General features: G+C 46.7%; 1 protein-coding gene across 4 annotated transcripts in view; it reads right to left on the bottom strand.

Annotated features, from left to right (window-relative positions):
* Window positions 1-19869, bottom strand: part of PCDH19 (protocadherin 19) — a 52769-nt gene that overhangs the window by 14437 nt on the left and 18463 nt on the right. For 2 of the 4 annotated variants that reach the window (XM_015860396.2, XM_015860398.2), the window contains exons 3-4: window positions 14946-15004; window positions 11931-12103 (exon numbers count right to left, since the gene is read on the bottom strand). In XM_015860396.2, coding sequence (XP_015715882.1) covers window positions 11931-12103; window positions 14946-15004 — 232 coding nt within the window. Of the gene's footprint in view, window positions 1-2972; window positions 11087-11930; window positions 12104-14945; window positions 15005-19869 lie in introns of those variants that run through there. The other 2 variants (XM_015860399.2, XM_015860397.2) reach the window with 2 other exon arrangements.

Below are 19869 nucleotides of genomic sequence, written 5' to 3'. Positions count from 1 at the left end.
ATGGAGACTGTTCTTGGAAAAGGGATGGTAATGCACTAATGCTCACCGTGTGCCATTAAGTAAGGAGAAGCCTCGGAATAAGCGGGGATGAGCAACGGGAGCTTCAGGAGATGGCAGCAGCCAGTTGGGCACCTCAGATGTATAGCAAAGAAGTGACGGTGGCCAATTAGAGCTCTAAAGGAGATAACAAAGGCAGAAAAGGCACCCGAGAGAGAGAGAAGAGCAGAAGTGGCACTGAGGTCACCAAGCAACAGCAAAGCACTAGTGCTAACCTCTCCCTAAAAGCTCCCTCATGCCTGAGGGTAGGTGACAGCCCCATTCTCACTCCATCAGCTTGGGCATAGGGGCAGTGATTTCTCCTGGGGGAGCATCTGGTGCTCCATGGGGCTCTTCTCCAGTTCTCTGCACTTTTAGGCCCATTTCCCCCATACAGCTTAGCATCTGCCACATCTCCTTTGAGGTGGGGTGGAAAGGAGCAATCCAAGCTGGGGACAGGGAGAGAGCATCAAAGCAAGCCCCAGCTGACACAGCAGGCACAAAGTGTTGAGACAGCCGCAGTCTGGCTGTTCAGCAGGACAAAGTTTTAACAGGCTTAACAACAGCATCAGCACTGATCATTAGGCAATTACACCTGCTGAAAGTTGACAAAGCACCAGGTCCAAATGAATTATCTCCTGAAATCCTGCAGGCAGGAGCATGGAAAAGAAAGAAGTCGTTGTCAACAGTGCAGAAGCAGTAACTAAAAACTAAAGGGCTGCTCATTTACTTGCTGCTTGGAGAGATAAAAGGGAAAGTCCGGGAAATGAAGTCTTAAAAAAACACTCTCATCATTTAAGGAGTGGTGGGAGGGAAGGTCCTGGAAATACTGATACAGCCAGGATTGCTCAGCTGTCAGCATGTGTTTGGAAAGGGAAGGCAGATCTTGGCTGGAGGAGCTCACTCCTGAGTCAGCCCCGGTGCGGTTTCTTGCTCAGCCCTGCACATTGCAACTCCATGAGCTGACCTGGAGGACGTGGCAAAACCCACTCCTCTGTGAATGCACACAACTGGATCCATATGGATCCTGGGGACTGCGTGCCCTGCTCTGGGATGGCAGCTTTGTCACAGAGCCTGTCTCAAGCACAGCCCTTCACTTTGAGTGACGAGGCACGCTTTTAGGAAAAAACATGCAAATGTGATTTAAAGACTCTAAGTGATACAGAATATATCACATCCCTTGGGTGCCTGTTCTGGGGGGTAATTATTCTAATTCCTAAAATCACGCGTCACATTTGCAGCTAGAATTTTCTGAGGCAAACCTCCACCCTCCAGCAGTGGGTGTGCCGTATTTGCTAAATTAGAGAGCAGCAAACACCCCCTCCCCCGGCCCTCTTCGGATGAGGGCTGAGATGACCAACGTCTCAAGCAATGAGCAATGTCTCAGAGCATCTCCCTGAGGCTACCATCTCTCCCGGGTCCTAATTCGAGCCCACCAGCAGCAGCTTAAAGCATCCCACTGGATTTAGCAGGCTTTGAGTCAGCTCCTAAAGCTCCAGTCGAAATAGGAACCAAATGCTTGTGTTTGGAGAGTAGAAATCCATGCCTACAGCTCTCCCCAGAAGTTTCTGTGGCCACTGCAGATGCAGAAGGGCCCCAGAAAGCAAGGGGATATTTCTGCACAGGCAAAGCACCTTCTCTTCTTGTGACTGCTGGAGCTCAGTGGGCTCTGCAAAGCACTTCTGTGCAGAGCTTCAAGTGAATTAATTGGGCATATCTTCCAAGCAAAAAAGGAGGAAGGCTGACGAGGCAGAGGTCAGGTGATTAGGGAATTGCAGGTGGAATTGTTCATTTTAATTACACATCTTCATTAACGTGAGGTTCCTGGATCCTACCGTGATGACTACTTCATCTAAATATTTGCATGAGTGATGTGTGCGTGAGTGAATGCACTTCCATAAAGGACACGCGGCTGAAGAGTGGAACAGACACTGAGTTTTCTTTGAATTTTACAGGGATATTTCCACCACAAAACGATTTGCTAGGAGAACAACACTGTAAATGTAAGATAAACATTTTTATAAGGCTCAAAAGTGCATGGGAAAAGAACGGCTCGAGGAGGAAATAAGCGATGAGTGAGGTAAAACACGGGTTGTACTCGAGCTGTTTGTGTCTCCCTGGCACTTGAGTGAGTTTGATACAAGCATCATGATTACCTGTTCTACTGACAGCCCTGAAAGGAAACAAAAGTTTGGAACAAGCCAAACACATTCAATCTCCTTGAATAATTTAGGCTGCTGAGTTATCATGTGCTTCATGGACTGTCATCAAGAGAAGCTGTATTGCAGAGGAAAGGTCTGTAAATCAATGCATCCGAGGGACCAAGCCTCATCAGAGAGCGGCTGCAAAAGCACTGCATGTCAGAACAGATGCAGAGCATGGAAATGAAGCGGCGAGTGTCACAGGGCAGCTGCAGCCCTGCACTGCCCGGGTGGCTGCAGCAGGATGCCAAGGACGGGCAGACAGGGCATCAGGAAGACATGGCTTCTGAAACATGCTGCTGAAAAGCAATGTCAGCAGCAGAAATAGCTGGTAAACTCACAGTGAAAAACAGGAAACAAATGGAAGTGCAGCATAAATATACCTAGCGGCCCACCTGGGTGTGCCACACACTCCCCAGAGCTATTTATATATTCCACTAATGTACCCACTGCTTCCAATAACACTTCTGGCTCTGACCTTTCCTGATTTACTGCTCTGTATGGTCTGGCTTCAGATTCCCAGCCAAATTCCCAAACTGTTGATGCCCCTTGTAGCATCTCTCTGAGCTGTACCGAAAGCAGAACCAGGATGGCATGCCTTGGAGAGCCAGGAGGTACAAATCAGAGGAAAAGGACAGATTTTTAAGACATTTAAGTGGACACCTTAATATACAAAGCACAGACCTTCTACGTGCCGCAGCCAACAAGTACGATTTGCAGTAGGACTCATGAATCTTTAGAGAAGTCTGTACATCTTTAATGAAGGTGACATTTCTAAAGCAGCCAGAGGAACCAAGTGCCAGACCTATTTTGGTCTGCAGTCAGTGCGGACACCTACTCCCTTAGGCTTCTCACAAAAACTCCAACCAATGTTCCTCACCCTCCTTCACCTACCACTTTAATGTGGTATAACTACTCTCTCCATCATGCACTCAGCAGAGCAAGGCCCCCTCCCTCGGATGGGCCAGGGCTGCTTGCTGCGACCCCCCCCAGCACCCTGCTGAAGGAGTTGCCTCCATCCAGCAGAGCCCTCCTGGCTGCAGGCAGCCTCCTGAGACATCCCCACACCCACACGCGGGTGCCAGGGACGTTTTGTGGCTTCCAGTTCCCAAGTGCTTCCGTAAGATGCAAGGTAGCATCTGTGGTGAAATCTCACAAAATGATCCAAGATAGTTTTCTCCAGCTGGGACTGATTGAATATAGCCTGGGCACCGGATGATGTGGGAAATCATTCGTAGCCGAGCACAAATTGCATGCATAGAGGTAATTACTGCAGCACAAGGTTGGTAGCACCACTACCCACATGACAGTATATCTCAGCAATTTTCATTTCCTATCGCTTCAATTCAGACATTTTTTTTTTAATCTTTTTTTTTCTTTGGTTCAATTTTCTCCTTTTCCTACAGGGACCCATTTTAACCCCAGAACTCCTCCAGGATAACGCCCTGCCTTCACTACAGCCAGCCATTCCACACACTACAGTTTTCTCCTATTGACAACCCAAGCACTGGGACTCAACCCGCCCTGACCTGACTTCACCTCCACACCCCCAGCACAACCGTCTCTGCCCAAATGTGAAGTGACACAGCGGTGGCAGTCAGTCGCCTGCTGCTGTGCACTGTCACTCGGAGCCATCCGCGGGCACCGGTAATGAAACACAATGTGCAAGCAGCTAATGAAGCTGGTTACAAAGCCAGTGATTCTCCACACTTGAAAGAGGGTGAAAATACGGAAAATGGAACAAAAATAAAGACTTCTGCTGAAAAAAAAATAGAAACACTAACAGAACTGATGCAGGGAGAGGGGATGTTTATCATCACTATTACGGATAGTCAGCAAAAATGGGGCCACATTATGCTCACTGTGATTACATACATTGTGGTTCTTATATATCAACAATATATTTGCTACAAAGGACTTCTGTTGTAGATGCAGATATAAAAGTGAAGGCAATGCAGCACCAGCCAGGGCTTGGCCAGGCTCCATTCCCAGCACACTGCACATCTGCAGCAAAGAAAAGCTGCAAAACTTTTTAATAATTCTGTGACCTATTTAAAAAAATCTACTCACTTACATTCATCTATGCTGTATAAGAAATAAAATATAGCACTGAAGAGCTTTGAGTGGCAGCACTTCCCTTAAGACAGATAAAAGCTGCAAGTTCTCTTGGCTGTTTGGTGCCAATTATTACCGAGTTTTGACTTATACATTATTGCGTAGATCATTTAGTAAAACAACCTGCATACAAACCCTGTGCTATGCCTCCCTGCAGTCATAATCCGCTGGCACCGGAGCACTTCAGACACTCACCATGTACGCCTCATGCCAGAAAACAGTGGGCCCCTTTGCTAAGGCACTCTGTAAGTGATGCTGTTGTAACTAAGTGGTCCGAGTGGAGATAGGACTGCGACTTTTCTTTATGGCGCATTTAAAGCTATTTGCAGTGATTTTGTCACTAGTGAGGGAAAGAATAGTTACCCAGCTCATCCCAAAGGGAGCCAGCTGTGCTGCAGCCCCACACCTCACACCTCATCATCCTGTTGCCAAGGAATGGGGACAGCTTGAGGGCACCACTGGAAAAGCCAACAGCCTTGTGGGGGAAGGAGTGGGGATGTCCTCACCATCCGTGAGCCCAAATGGGGACAAGGAGCGGCGCTCTGCCCACGTCACCCCTTCATGTTGTGATACACCAGGAGTTATTTAATTTGATAGCAATTGCTTGCGACCTGTAACGATCTGCGCTAACGCGATGCCGTGTACCAACAGCCTGCGGGGGCCGAGGGTCAGTGCACTGTTTGCAGTGATTATTCCTTTAATAAAGGGCCCTGTATTTTCCAGCGGCAGCAAAATTGATGCAGGTTGCCATGGTAAGCACACACTTTCCCATTTACTAGAATAATAGACAGCTTTGTATAATTCACTGATTTCAGATGATTTCTCACCCAAAGAGCAAGTCGCTCGAGTTACATAAGTCACCTGTTGTTTAGTCAATCTGGCAATTTTAATTAGAATAAATTTTTATGATTCCTCTTTGCAACACTTAGAGCTGCTCTGCCACCAGAATGTGGAGATGTCTGTAAATTATACAGACTCCAATCACATCTTTTTTGCTGTTTTAATTACAGTAACATTACGGCATTAATCATGTAAGCCTCTGTTAAACAAGTAACAGCCATCCTCCATCATAATTAAAAAGAAAGGCCACGCAAACAGGAGCTTCAGATTTTACCATATTTCCTCCGAACGTTGTGTTTTAACTTAAGAGTTTCACAAACAGTAGTTCTATTTGGCTGTAATTAGTGTTGCGAGGGAAACACCAAAAGGTTAATAAGAGATGGTTAGTTGTAATGCAAGTTTCCCAGTGCCAGCCCCAGCAGTTCAGTCTGTTTTCAGAGTCATTAACGATGTAGATTGATTACAGGAGGAGATCGGGAAGTGCTCACTTGCTGTGTTAGCAGAAGGTTGGTTTTTATTCGTATACCTTCCTCACTGTTAAATGTGATGGCCATTACCTCGACCATTACTAACTTTAACTGCTGTGAGACAGAAAGAGTTAATGGTTTCCTTAGAAGTTACTGTCAAAGGGAAAGAAGAAAAAAAAAAAAGCCCAGAGGAGCTTTTTTTGGCTTGTTTATAGGGGAAAAGGAAGCTGCAAGCTGCACTGAGTTGTTTATGCATCTTAAAATATTTGAATATCTAAGTATTGTGCAGTGCTTTTGGAATAGGATGCACCAGGAGAGTCAGGGAAGCAGGTTAGCACTGCCTCGTCCTTCAGCTGAACTCCAGCTCCAGACCTGAGTTTTGGAGTGCTTAACAAAACCAAGCACACGCAAAGTTGAAACAATCAGAAATATCACTCTTTCACATCTCCTACTAATCGTTCTCCAGTCACCCAGTAAGAAACAAAGGTGAGCAAGAACTACAATGAGCAAAATCTCATTAAAAAAGACAACAAAACCCAAGAAACACTCCAACTTCCTGGACTGATTGTTCATCCATTACAAACCTACACAACAGGGCGTGGATCCAAGTTTTAATTTTCCTCTCTAAGTTGCCAGAATGTTCACATCTGGTGAGTATTTGCTGTGCTTACACAGAAAGGACTCAAGCATCTAGAGGTTATAACTTGTGTGACCCTGGCTGAGAAACAGCAGCGATGGAGGCGTTGCAAGAATCATCTTTAAAGGAATGAACCTAAAAAAGCTGAAGAAAGAGTGCCAGGAGCGTAGGATATAAGATAACGTTTCCTGTGTGAACAAAGGAGGTTGCACATCTGTTTGCTATTTAGTTCTGTTGCTGTACAAAGGGGATTGGCTTTCATTTGCTTCCCTGGACATGACCAGTGTCAGCCCTGCCCCACCACCAATGTCGACAGAGGACTCTTCTAAGATGCACTCAGACAAATTGAAAAGCTACAGAGTTATGGGCCTAGAGAAGAAGGAACACATGGAACCATTCATGCCTGCCACACATGCAGTGCACAGGTTAAATCTCTTGAGTGATGTCTGCCCTGCATAACCACAGAACGGAGTGGGCTACAAGGGACCTTACAACGTGGTGGTAGGGGCAGTGGAACACATCAGTGGGCCAGCCCAAGCCAATGCCTGGCTCTCAGGGATCAGCAACAACCAGGCCAGCACCACCCTGAGCTGTCCCAGCTTCTGTGCTTCTGCAAGGCTTTTGCCAGAGCAGGCTGAGATGCTCAACAGGCAATCGTTTAAAAGCATGGGGCTCATAAGACAATCATCTCCTTTTGTTATCCTAAAGCCCAGCTTACCACTTTCCATAAAAATCCTTCTCAGGGGTTTCAGAGTATTTTGAAAAGCTGACTGCTCCCTCCATGCTGGCCATTGTAGGAGTACCACTGAGCTTACTTAGTCTGTTACACTGAAGATCTATGCAATAATACAGAAATCAGAAAGGCTGTAATAACAGGCGTTGTCCTGTAAAGAAAGCTTACAGCGTTTATCCATCTTAAGGGATGTGCTGTCACTCACACTGCAATGTTATACTACACGTCTTGTGCTGCATATATGAATATAAGGAAATAGGTATGTTATTAATTTTTATAAACTTCCAGAGGAAAGCAGCCCTACTCTGAACTGCCAAAGCCCTAAAATAGGTCACCTGGGTCTTCATCTTCATATTAGCTCTATTGCGTTTCTGCAGAATAAAAGGGAGTTGACGGTGGAATGATTGCTGGAAATTAATTTCAAAATCAGCAGTTTCTAATAACTGTGTTTGCCTACAGTTAATACCATTAGCCATGTTCTCACTTCACGGCTGAAATGCACCAGATACTATGGAGATGAGAACCAATTGGAATATTCTAGATAAAACCCGATCCACTAAATGACAATGTATCTGAATAATTAGGGATGAAACCAGCATGAAAAGTTTCGTGAATATCAAGTGCCCAGCTCTCCTTTACATTCAAGCCTACTTCTACGCTATGCGATAGCATAAAGAAGACTTAACATAAGCATTTAAATATAACCCATTTCTACTCAAAGAACCCTTCATCTTGCTGGAGTTTATCAGACCCAGACACAATTAAACTACCTTTGTGAGCAAAGTTACTCAAATGTGTAAATGTATGCAGGATCAGGTCTTTACTGATGACATTTCATGCCAACCTTTACTGCTGATCTGGCACCAGAAGAATGAAAGTGATGCTTTTAGAAGCAGTTCCCTGAAGAGACACATTACCGACATAAAGCATTGCTTAAAAACCCCCAAACTTTGATTTTAAAGCTTTTCTCTTTTTTATGGCTGCAGTGACTACTTCTAACACTGCCTTTTTATGATTAGTGTGTGTTTATCATTCCTGCATTTTCCTTTGGATTCTATTTTTATCTTAAGCAGTGAATCGCTGCTTCATTGGGTCAATAATTTTTCACAATTAATGATAAAAATACTGGCCATGACTGGGAATTAAGATAAGTTTGAAATCTGTTGCTTCTAACATTATAAACACACATTTGAAACAGTTCCTTTCTGAGCTGTACACTGGCAAGAGCTTCTATGACTTATAGAGCACAGGTATGGTTCTGGCTCAAGGCAAGGTGAAAAAGGCAGCAGAAAAGATTTAAGCAGACCTATGTGACTGCACACTTCCACAGAAAGAAAACAAGCTAAACTTGCACAAACGAAATGTTTGGAAGAGGGCAAAGGCATTGAAAAAAAAAGTCCCAGTATGAGCAAAACCAAGGGAGGAATAACTACCTGAATCACAAAACAGACTATCTAGCCTCAAAGATGCTAATTCAGGTCCTGAGGGATCTAATCAACCTCTTTGTTGAAGTAAAGATAAAACTTTTTGACAGCAAATGCTTTCTGATAAAATGGAATTTTCAATTACCCTGTGAAACATCTGGTCCGTGCTGCCACTTACGGGAAAAGCAGCACCACACTCTGCAGTGCTGGAGAATGATGCACGCTGAGATTTCCCCACGTCGCTGGCAGGAACAGGCAGCAGGAGCTTCAAACCTGGTGGTGAAGCTCCTACGTCCTCCACCTCTGCCCTTGTTGGCACCATGCAGCAATTACTGCACCAGGACTCTCTGAGTCCTCCTGGATTGGCCTTGGAGGAAATCCAGTACCTACTGCAGTAAAATTGGCCGAGATACAAAGGGCACCCCAGAATTTCTCCAGACCCTCCTGCAGCCTTCTCCAGCCAACACGAAACCTTGCTGACATCCAGCAGATGCTTTCCAAATCTATTCATACAAATCCATGGGAAAGTTCAGCTGAGGGTAACAAAAGAGTTACAAAAAAAGTGCACATAAACACCTCCACAAATAAACAAACAATTAACCAGCAGCCAAGCAATTGTGGAAGGTGGAGCAGCGCCCAGTGCCCGTATTCCTGAATGTCCCATTTGGTATCAATTAGCAGGGGAAGGAAAACAACCCTGCGCAATAATGAAGTCCAAATTGGGTACATATTAGAGCAATTAAAGCAATCTTTTCAACTGATGAATTTGTAATCAATAATTAAGATCCTGAGGTAAAGAGGGACTGGGCAGAAGTCCGACTTTTAAACCAGGCGACGTGGCTGAGCTCCAGGCACTATTGCTGATGACCTGCTGCCGCCCACTTAAGCTCAGCACCCTTCACATGACAGTTTGCCATTTTTCTGGAAATCCAGGTCATTTCCAAGAGGAAGAGAAAAGGTTCCTACCAGAGAGACTGACACGGAAGCAGTGAAGCCCACTCCGGTCCAGTGGTGGTGGGAAACCAGCTGTGTCTGAACATCACTGTCATATCAATAATAATGTACAAAACCAACCTTCCTTTCTTCCCCACTCAAGTCCAAAAGCCTTGTAAGACCAAGTTCCAAGCTCTAGAGACTGATTTTAAGAACGCTAAAGGAATTTTCACCCATTCCTACTCTTTTCTGCAGGAAATTCAGCACCTCAGTAAATGAAAACTGCCCATACTGGTCCATGCTAACCCCTGATGCCAGCATGGAGGGACCATCTTCATTAATAGGCTTCAAATCAAGACGTCACTGAGCTGCAAAGATTTGTGCCAGCCAGCGGCCAGCCTCAGCAGAGGCCACAGAGCCTCATCATTACCCACAGAGCAGATAAAAAGATTCCCAGATTATCTGGACAAAGCCTGAAAGTTCTCCCCTGATGACTCATGGTGTTACGAGCAGAGGCCCAAGCCCAGGGCATCTCAGTGGGATGCCAGGCAGGGCATCATTAGGACCAGGTGACAAACCCCAATGTCTCCTTTGGGTTATATGAAAGGCATCCCACAGCACGCTCAGGGAGGCAGGCAGCCTGCATCCTGGGTGTCCCTACCATGGATACTGAGCTGTCTCCTTCCTGCCCCCGCATTGCCAGTCTGAAATTGGGTAAAAATTATCATGCCAAAACCATCACTTTCATTATGTGGGAACCGCTGCTATCACCGTTGTCTGAGTGTCTTGATTTTCCTGATTATTTTATACAGCCCCTGCTTGACAAATCAACTTAGAAAATATTCTCTTTAACCTTTTCTCCTGAGCCAGTGACTGCTCACCTCCCTGTCTGCAAGTCCAGTCAGATGGCAACACAGAGCTGGTGCTCTGGGGCTGTCCCTGCAGCACCCCCCTGCCTGTCATGGGACTGAGGAGCGGGACAGACGCCTGGTTTGCCTTTGGAAGTTTCCTTCTGGAAACGTTCCTTGTTCTTTCGGGGATGTTTTACATGCAATAGGGATTTCTCATTGCAATGGATTGGACCAAATTTACTTCCTTTGTAACTCCTCCAAAAAGCTCTGCCTCCAACTCCTTTTTAAATTCTCTGCATTGTTACCTGGTGTGCAACACAGACAGCCCGCAGACTTATCAGCAATGTAATCTCTGTAAAACCCTATCTGCAGTCTATTGAGATTGGGGTTTTTTTGCTGAAGAAATGTGACAAAAAATTAACAGATGTTGCTCAGACTATTCGTCAGGACAAGAATCAATTATGAACATTTTTTGCTTCTACAGTCGTCCCTTACTGCAAACGCGTCTGAGGAAACCCTCTCCTGATCGAAATGAAAAAGCATTTCTTTGTAATAGAAGAATAATAAATGATAGCTATCAGCCTGCATTCTCTGACACAGCACTGGTCCTCAGAGAATTAAGCTGCCACCGTACAGTTATATAAATGTTTAATTTTTTTCATCTTTGGCCACAGTAGGGTTGCCTGGAAATACATTATCACTGCGGATGCCATCCCTCTCCAATTAGCGTGGCTGGCAGTGTGGAATGGGTAGGTGACCTCTGCGTTCCCCTGCTCGCAGAGTCTTACAGGGTTAACTACGGCCATTTAACAGACTCTATCGAGAATTAATACAGCGATCAGCTTCACTCTGGAAAAAAAAAAATAATAAAACATTCCGCGGCGCAGATGGCAAGAACTCTCTCTCCCCCATTTGACTCTTTTATGACAGCAAAACAAAGGCTTTTAATGATGTTTACCATGAATTGAATTAAACAGCTGAAGACCAGTTCATAATCACAGCATTTTGTTTTCATATCCTTAAGTCTTTTAGCAGTGGGGCTTCCATTTGAGCCTCAGCTACAGCTTATCTCAAGATATAGCCAAGCGCCCTGAGGCTTCCCTGTGCTGGAGCACCAAACCACATTCATACTTCTTAATTGAAAAAGACAGGATGTTTGCATAGGATGTTTGCATCAGTAAGACATTAAAAGCGACATTCATGTCCAAGTACAAATGACAGCTTGGGCTCAGCTGAACTCCTCCAACTCTTTTCCTCTAGCTAACACCAGAGTTGAGATCAAGGCTTCATCTTCCAACTGCGCACATGGGGACGCACAGCGGCTGAGACCAGGGCACACTTTTTGGGGAAGAGATGCAAATCCCTCACCCTCTAGGGCTAGTTTCTGCTGCTATGGTCGACTAGCAGCATTGACCTCTTGGAGGAGCCATTTAGGGGAGCTGGAAGGAGCTGCCCTCCATATGCAGACATGAGCCCAGGCTGGAATCTGATAATTCCCACTCTCATCCCAGCTCATGCGCTGTCACACGGCTGCGCAGAGTGAAATACGGATAATCCCACCCGCTGGCTTACCTGACAGGCACGGCGAGAAGATTAATTCCTATCTATTCCTAAGATTAATTCCTATGTACCGAAGATGTACAGCCTTATCCCTAACCCACACTAAGGCATATGGGGCTGCGGTGGTGCTCACCTGGCTCGGGGCCCTGCGAGCCCATGGAGGGCACGCTGGTGTTGAGCACGTCGTTGACAGCTGTGTCACAGTAGAGGCCGCGCTGCACGTCGTGCTCACTGTCAGTCTGGTCGCTCTCCTCGTGGCCGCTGTCCTTCAGGCTGTTTCCCTCCAGGTCCTTGAACGTGGAGCTGCTGGGGGAGACAGGACAGTGAGCTGGGCCTGTCACCATCAGCCTGCACCCCAAATGCAGGCCGCTCGCGTGCGCTGCAGGCCGCCGCCAGGATGCACACACATCCACAATTAGGCTTCCTCGTATTGTGCTACCTCAAATTAAAGATAAAAGGACCTCAACTTTAATTTTCTAGGTTATAGGCCAAGTCCTAATCACTTAAAGGTTTAAAAGAAAAGCCTTCCGGGAAGCACAGATTTCTTCTACTTCTGACGGCGTCTTTCCTATTTTTAACAATAACCCCGTGGTTCTGGGTCCAAGTTCACAGGGACTTCAGGGGATCTGGCATCAACCCTGGCTCCCTGACATCCCCTGTGGTCACAGCTGCCAAGGTCGACACAGGAGGGACACCAGGGCTGAGCCTGTCTCAAATTCCTCATGTCCCCATCCTGGCGGCTGGCCCAGTGGGGCAGGAAGCTGCTATCCAAGCAAAGGAAGACCTGCATCCTGGCTTGGATGTGATGTGAGTACATGGATCACATCATCAATGGACAGGAGAGCAGTGGTGGCTCTGGGGTGCCCAGCGACATCAGCATGTCACCAGGATAGGATGGAATGACTGCTTCCCACCAGCATAGAGCTTTCAGTGGTGGTCTGCACACAGGTGTCTTTGGCATTGTGAGAATCCAGGAGCAAAGGCACTGGCTTGTGAAGCAGCTGCACAACAAGCAGAGAGCCCTGGCATGGACAGGGCACAGTGCATGTGCACAAAGTGACCCAGATCCTGGCAGCAGCCTGGGCCCAGCTCTCCCCCAGCAGCCTCCAGGGACAAGAGACCGTCAGTCTGGGCCCACAGACAGCCACATGGATGATCCTCCTGCCACTCCCCAAGCCCTGACACAGCAGGCTGCTGCAAGACAAGAGCATCTTGAAATGAACGGAATGGGACTTTCTGGGAGTGTGGGCACGGGCTGGAGCCAACAGAAAGCAAAGGCAGATGCCAGGAGGAAAAAAGAAAGTGTTTGCCAAAGGAGGGCTGCCAGAAAAGAATCCAAGAAGGGCCTGGTGCACAAAGCAAAGCCCCACTGGCTTGTTTCCCCAGGGCTACCTGTGCCCATGGGGGATCTGGCTGCACTGAACTTGCTCACTGGCAGATCTGGGCTGAAATGTCGGCGTGAGGAGCGGCCTGTGCTTCAAAGCACCGAGGAGCTGCAGATTTTCATTACTTAGTGAAGCCCTTTTGCGTCTCCACGGAAACCAAGCAGACCACCTACCAACTGGTGCTTTGCAAAGCACACGAGGGGGGAGCTCTGAAATACATATAAATTGGTAAACCTTCAAACATCACCTTTTAAATAAAGATGTCCCTGTTGAAGCCACTGACTTTGATTCCAGGCAACATCAAAGAATTTTAAGTTAAGAAAGCACTACATATCTACAATTCATTTGTGTGAGCCTTATTTGAGAGAGGCAGGCAGACAACACAGGAAAAGTACAAATAGATTAATTAAAGTGCTGGATTGGAGGAGATTCACTCACCAGAGATAGAAGAGCTACAACATCTTCATAAAGGCTAGGGATGAAAATGATGCCACAGTGTGCTACAGAAAATATTTTTGTTCTTAGATGTCTGCACAGCGTCCCTGGCACCCGTCGTACTTAAGATACAAGACAAAGGTAGAAAGCGAGGAGAAACGCTGTCCTACACGGCGCTGCTGTTCAAAACGTGCAGCAATCTGCGTTACAACGCATTTATCTCCCTGCAGTGAAGCAGACCATAATGCAGCAGCCACACAACACGGTTCCGTGGCTGACACTTCTCCAAAGGATGTGCAGGTCTGGGGGAAGCGGCAGCAGCAGCATTTTCCAAACAATACCAGAGCAAACCCCGCTGTGGCAGGCGGGAGCACTGCTTGCCTTTATGTTAGGTGTGAATGAGGAAAGATTAATAGATTTGCTTTTTTTTTTCAGGGTGCCTGTGGACTGCCTTGCGAAGAGCAACACGGCACAGGCAAGCCACCTCTCACAATTGCATTAGCATCGTTAAACATCACACATAATGCAGGCAAATATCCCTGCCCCTTGCTAGCTGAACCCAAGTTGCTCATACAAAGTGCTCGCAGCTCCCATAGTCCTTATATTTTTAAGATGTAAACAAATGGGATCTCAGCCAGGAAGATAATTGGATTTTTTTACTGCTCAGAGCCATCCTGGAGATGATACAACCCGGGTAAAGTCAGTGGGGTTAAACTGGGACAGCACAGGCGTGAGTCCATTGGTGACATCTTTGCCACCAGTGGGCTCTCTGAGGACACCAACAAGGCAGGGTTCTACGCAAAGGGTTAAATTCACCCAAGGGAAATTGCTAGGTTGTAACTGAACTGATGATTTGCTTTTTACCCCTGGAAAGAAAATCCTAGCAAAATGCTGCTTTGCCTTGGTATTCACACTAAAACAGTGAGCATGCACAAACCCAATTACCTGCCCCCAAACGAGACATTTTCCCCCCCACACCTCACATTATAAGGAAAACTCGCCATCCAAAACTATCATTTTGTTCTTGTGCATTCAAATAGAATAAAATCTATGAATTTTAAAGTTGTCAGGGTAACAGCACTCTACCTAACTTGCTGTAACTTCCCAGTGTGTAGGAACCAAACAGAAGAAAAAAGACTTTCCTTTGTTGCAAACCAAGAGCAATGGGACTTAACAGGCAGTAAATACTGTTTTTAAAATCAAATGATAACTCTGGAAACGTTTTGCATATTAAAAAAAGCAAGCAGCATATAACGCAGTGAGAAAGAACATTAAATAATCAGGATTTGGCTGGGCACACCAAAGCGCTTTCAAGCCAGCCTACGTACCTTTTTATTAAATGAGCTCTGCTGTTCACATAGTTGGAGTCAAAGGAGTAATTTTCAGTCTGGAAGAAAAGAAAAGGGAGAAGTTACTGGCTGCTTTCTGCCAGAGCTGGTGTTGGGCTCAATGTTCCTTAGGGTCCCTTCCACCTGGGGATATTCTGTGACTTTCTGAAGCAGGCCAGGGCTTTACCTGGCATCACAACCTCCACCCATCTCAGCGGGATCAGCACCTCGCACATCACCCTCAGAACCACAGATGCCCCAGTGCAACCCAAATCCCAACCCACGCAGCAGCAGATGACGACTCTGAGTTCTGCACCAAGAACCAGGCTGGCTGGTGACCATGGAACAATTTGCAGAGAAGAAACAATGTGACTATGCTCCGTTACAAAACTAATTGCTTTTAATTCCCTGATGGACTCAGTTCTGTGTGTGTCAATTTGACTGAAAGTTCAAAAGGTATTTTTCTTATTAGTGTATAATTAACATGTTAAAATATTTATTGCATAGATATGTAAATGCCAGCAAGGTAATCCCCTGCCAGAGAATTTAATGCAGGCACTTTTCTTTGTTTCAAATCATTTCACTCACAGAGACATTGGCTCTGTTATTAATAAAAAGGCAGACAATGGGTGGCATGGTTAAAAGTTGGAAGGGAGTGAAAGAGTGGGAGAAAAGTCAATGGATTCGTCATTTGTGGGCAAAGCCCACTGACAAACACCACAGCTGAAATGCTGTCTTTTAACCTGAGATTACAGAACCTGGGCTCCCAGTTTTCACAGCTGGGATGGAACAAACAATGGGTTGAAACAAAAGCTAGAGCAGCAGGGTGCTACCAGCCATGAGACCACAGAGCCACAAGCATAGGACATGGTGGGACGTGGTGACAGCCACGTTCTAGGACATGGTGGGAGCTGTGGTGGGACGTGGTGACAGCCACGTTCTAGGACATGGTGGGAGCTGTGGTGGGATGTGGTGACATCCATGTGGTAGGACATGGTGACAGCCACATGGTGGGACATGGTGGGAGCTGTGGTGGGACATGATGACAGCCACGTAGTAGGACACGGTGGGAGCCATGTTGGGAGCCATTTGTTGGGATACTGCTGTGGCACAGTGGGATCATGGCTGGAAGGTAGCAGAAGCCTGAGGCAGCCCCGCAGCTGCTTTCCCTCCAAAGAGCCACCTGGGGATGCTATGGCCTGTTTTTATGGCAATTATGAACACGGTAAAAATAAATGCATGCATCTTTAATGTCTCAATAAATAAAGGAAAGCAGAGGCTGCTGCTAACGTAATCACAACGGCAGGATGCAGGGAGCGGAGTTGCTGCAGCGCAGCCGAAAGTGAAATCCAATCGTACCCTGGCTGAGGTTATACTGCTGTACTGAGATAATAAAGCAAAGGCAGCCTTGGTTAAGTGTGACCTTTTCTGAAATACAGCACAATATCTAATTTACCAAACAGGAGCCTCCCAGAGAGAAACATGCAAGGATCTGCGAGCCGGGGGAGTTGGCCTAGCACTCAGCACAGCTCAGTTATTACTTTCACATAGTAATTACTGCTGTAGAGTCACGCAGGAGATTTACTGCACAAACTACTGGTCCCTGCAGTTCTTGCATCCTTGTTCCTGCAGCACGACTTTGATTGTAAAAGCGCTCTGTGTCTCTGCAGGAAGCATACACATGTATTTTTAAAACACACAGTGGCGAAGATTTAAGCGCTGCAGAACATTTCTGATCCTGTGTCTGCCCATCAGTCCCAGTGCTGCCAACCTGGGAATCTCCAGCAGTGATGGAAGGTGGGAGGCAGCCATGGGAAAGCAGAGGGGGAAATGCATGCCCACATGTTGCAGAGCTTTAATGCGCTGGTGGCACATGGACCAAGCACTACACCAATGGAGCACCCAGGGCCACCTGTGGGTAATTCTCAATCTGGTACCACCAAAACACCACCCAAACATCACCCAAACACCACTAAAACCCACTGAAACACCTCCACTTGGTTCTAACAGCCTGCCAGCCCAGCTTCTGCCCCAACCCAACTCCAGCCCTCACCTCAGATCTGACCAACAACCCTGGAAGCTTCCTCATTGATTTCTGGCAATGACAAAAAAGACAAAACCCTGAACCCTGATGAACGGGTCCTTATGAATTTGGTTGCCTAAAAAAAAGATCTTTCCTATGCAAGATTTTCTACATCACCCAATGCTCTGGATGCTCGGCAACACCACCCTCATGAAGATGCAATGACAGAGATGCCATGTTCCCCCTTCACTTCCTAGGGGGGCTTTCGGCATGCTCAGAGCTGTTCCCAAGCTTTAACTCCAGCTGTCCCCAGGCTTTAACTCAAGCACATCACTAAAAGAAGCACAACTCATGCAGATGCCTTCCAGATCTCCAGCAGGGCAAGGAGCAACATGGCAACAAGGACTGCAGCCAGGTGTGCTCTGGATGGCTTCTGAGGTAGCTGAGTAGATACAGTATTATCTATCAAGGTGATCTCCATGCAGGCTATGGGATCAAACCAGGAGAATAAAATGGGAATGAGATTTTTCACGGAGGAGGGCTGCTTTATAGTTTGCATTATTCAATTGAAGCTGACTTGATTTAAATCTAGTTCATCCTGCAAAGTGCAATCACTTACAAACAGAGGCAAAACGACTGGGAAGGAGAACGTCTACAACATGTCAACATTTTAATTGGAAAAGGATACGCTCCCTTCTCTTAATGAGGCCCCAAGAACAAAGTCAAAGCACAAAAAAAGAAGGACAAGGTAAGGCTTGTAGTGCCGATGAAACAGCATGCTCTTCATCACTCACAGCATCAAGAGTCTGGCCCACATTTTTTTCATTATTTTGGCAAAAGCAAACAAGCTGGCACTCTCCTAATGATCAGATCAGTAAAAATCAAAGGGAGAAGGAGGGTCCTCAGCCTGAGTCAAGGGCCACCCCCAGTGCTGCCCACTCTCACCTCCCATTCAGCTCAGCATGAAGGATGATCAGCGCTTGTCAGGATGGACCCCACGCTGTGTGTATAAGCCGTATACTAAGGGATGAGGGGGCACTGAGCAGCATCTACATGGAGCCTGTGCTCTGTGGTGTCAGACCATGTTACTGCTTTGCCCTTAGCGGGCAGGCATGCTTGGGGCCGTGGGGAGCAGCCGGTTCTAATTCGGAAAGTGCTTCTAACCGCTGCCTTAGCAACACAAATATAAATACGGCATCAGATACACTCGGAATCAAGCAATCAGCAGGGACATTTTAAAAGTCTTTTTTTTTGTTTCCCCCCAGCTGTTGTTGAGGGCTCCCATTTCTGTTAAAGAAGATGCAGAGCTTCAATGCAACTCTTCCAGATCTGGACATCGGGACCCAAAGGAACTGCAAGGAGAAGCTTTACAACGGGGTAATCAGAGCTGCGTTACGCTGCTGTCCCTCCGCACCTCAATAATTCAGGGCCTGTTGTTCCTGGGTTTTAGCTGCGATGCGGAAAACATACAAATGAGCATCTCTAAAGGGGCGGCTGCATGCCCTGCCCAGCACCCAGCTCCCGGCAGCTCCAGGCTGTCACATCGCTCCCTGGGTAATAGGAATGCATGGATGCCCCAAATCCTTCCTGACCCGCAGGAAGGGGCACCCGTCTCCCCGCACCCCTGACCTATTGCATCTCTGCTTCTCACTTCGGGGTGAAAATATTTCCATCTTTCTACAAATTATTGCCAACCTGCTGCAACCTCCTGCCAAAGCGCGTAGGAACCCTTCACAAAATCGGCTTCACAAAAATGACACATTTAGCACCACTTTTTCAGAGTTGTCCCTTGAGCCTTTTTTTTTCCCCCTACGTGCCTTGTTAATAAAGCTTGCATGTCACCCTTTATTACCAGGAAACAAAGTGGACCTTTCTCCCAGGCTGCAATGTGCATCTCTTGTTTGGGGTTTGAACAAATCCTCCCAAAATACACCACCAGGATGCACGTGGCCACCAGGAACACAGGTCTGCTGACCAATCATGCTGCAGGCACATTCAGGACCAGAGGAATGTCAAATTGTTCACAAAAACACACACAGTCTTCCCATGGGAAAAGCAGGGCAGGTGGTGCTGCTTCTCCCTTTGCTCCTCAGTCCTACTTCACGCAAGGCAATCAATATGTAATAAAACTGCTGCTCCCCATTTGGAAATCTCACCAACACTTAATTCTTACAGCCCACGATATATTGTGGGTAATATAGAATACGTGTAAATTGCATGAGAACACTCAAGCTGCACTTGTGAAACGTGGATAATTTTAAAGGAGGGAATGGGTCAAATGAAGTCCCATTCAGCCATGGCTGGAAGTCATTATCAGTAAGCAAGCTGCTTACCACCCCATGGGAAATAAGTAAGTGGGCTGGGACTCCATCCTGCAGGGAACAGGCACAGTATGAAACACAGCCTCACAGCCAGCACCAGTAACAAACCAGACCCAACCAACCAACCAACCCCCAAAAAACAACATAAACTAACCAACCCCAAGTAACCAACCCACCCCAAAAAACCAACCAGCCTCATACAACCAGCCCCAAGTAACCATCCCTGAACAACCAACCCCAAACAATCAGCCCTAAACAAACAACTGACACCAAACCACCAGCCCCAAACAACCAACCAACCCCAAACAACCAGCCTCAACCAACTAGCCCCAAACAACCAATCAGCCTCAGACAACCAACCAGCCTCAACCAACCAACCCCAACCAACCAACCTCAAACAACCAGCCCCAAACAACCAGCCCCAAACAACCAACCCCAAACAACCAACCCAAACCACCAGCCCCAACCATTCCCAAATAATTGGCTCCAAAAAAAAACACAAAACAACCAGCTCAAACAATTGGCCCCAATTAATTGACTCCAAACAACCAGCCCTGAACAATTGACCCCAAACAAGGGC

This window comes from Coturnix japonica, chromosome 4, assembly GCF_001577835.2.
Source record: "Coturnix japonica isolate 7356 chromosome 4, Coturnix japonica 2.1, whole genome shotgun sequence".
NCBI lineage: Eukaryota > Metazoa > Chordata > Aves > Galliformes > Phasianidae > Coturnix > Coturnix japonica.
The sequence above is the reverse complement of the archived record's forward strand: the minus strand, read 5'-3'. Positions and strand labels throughout refer to the sequence as shown.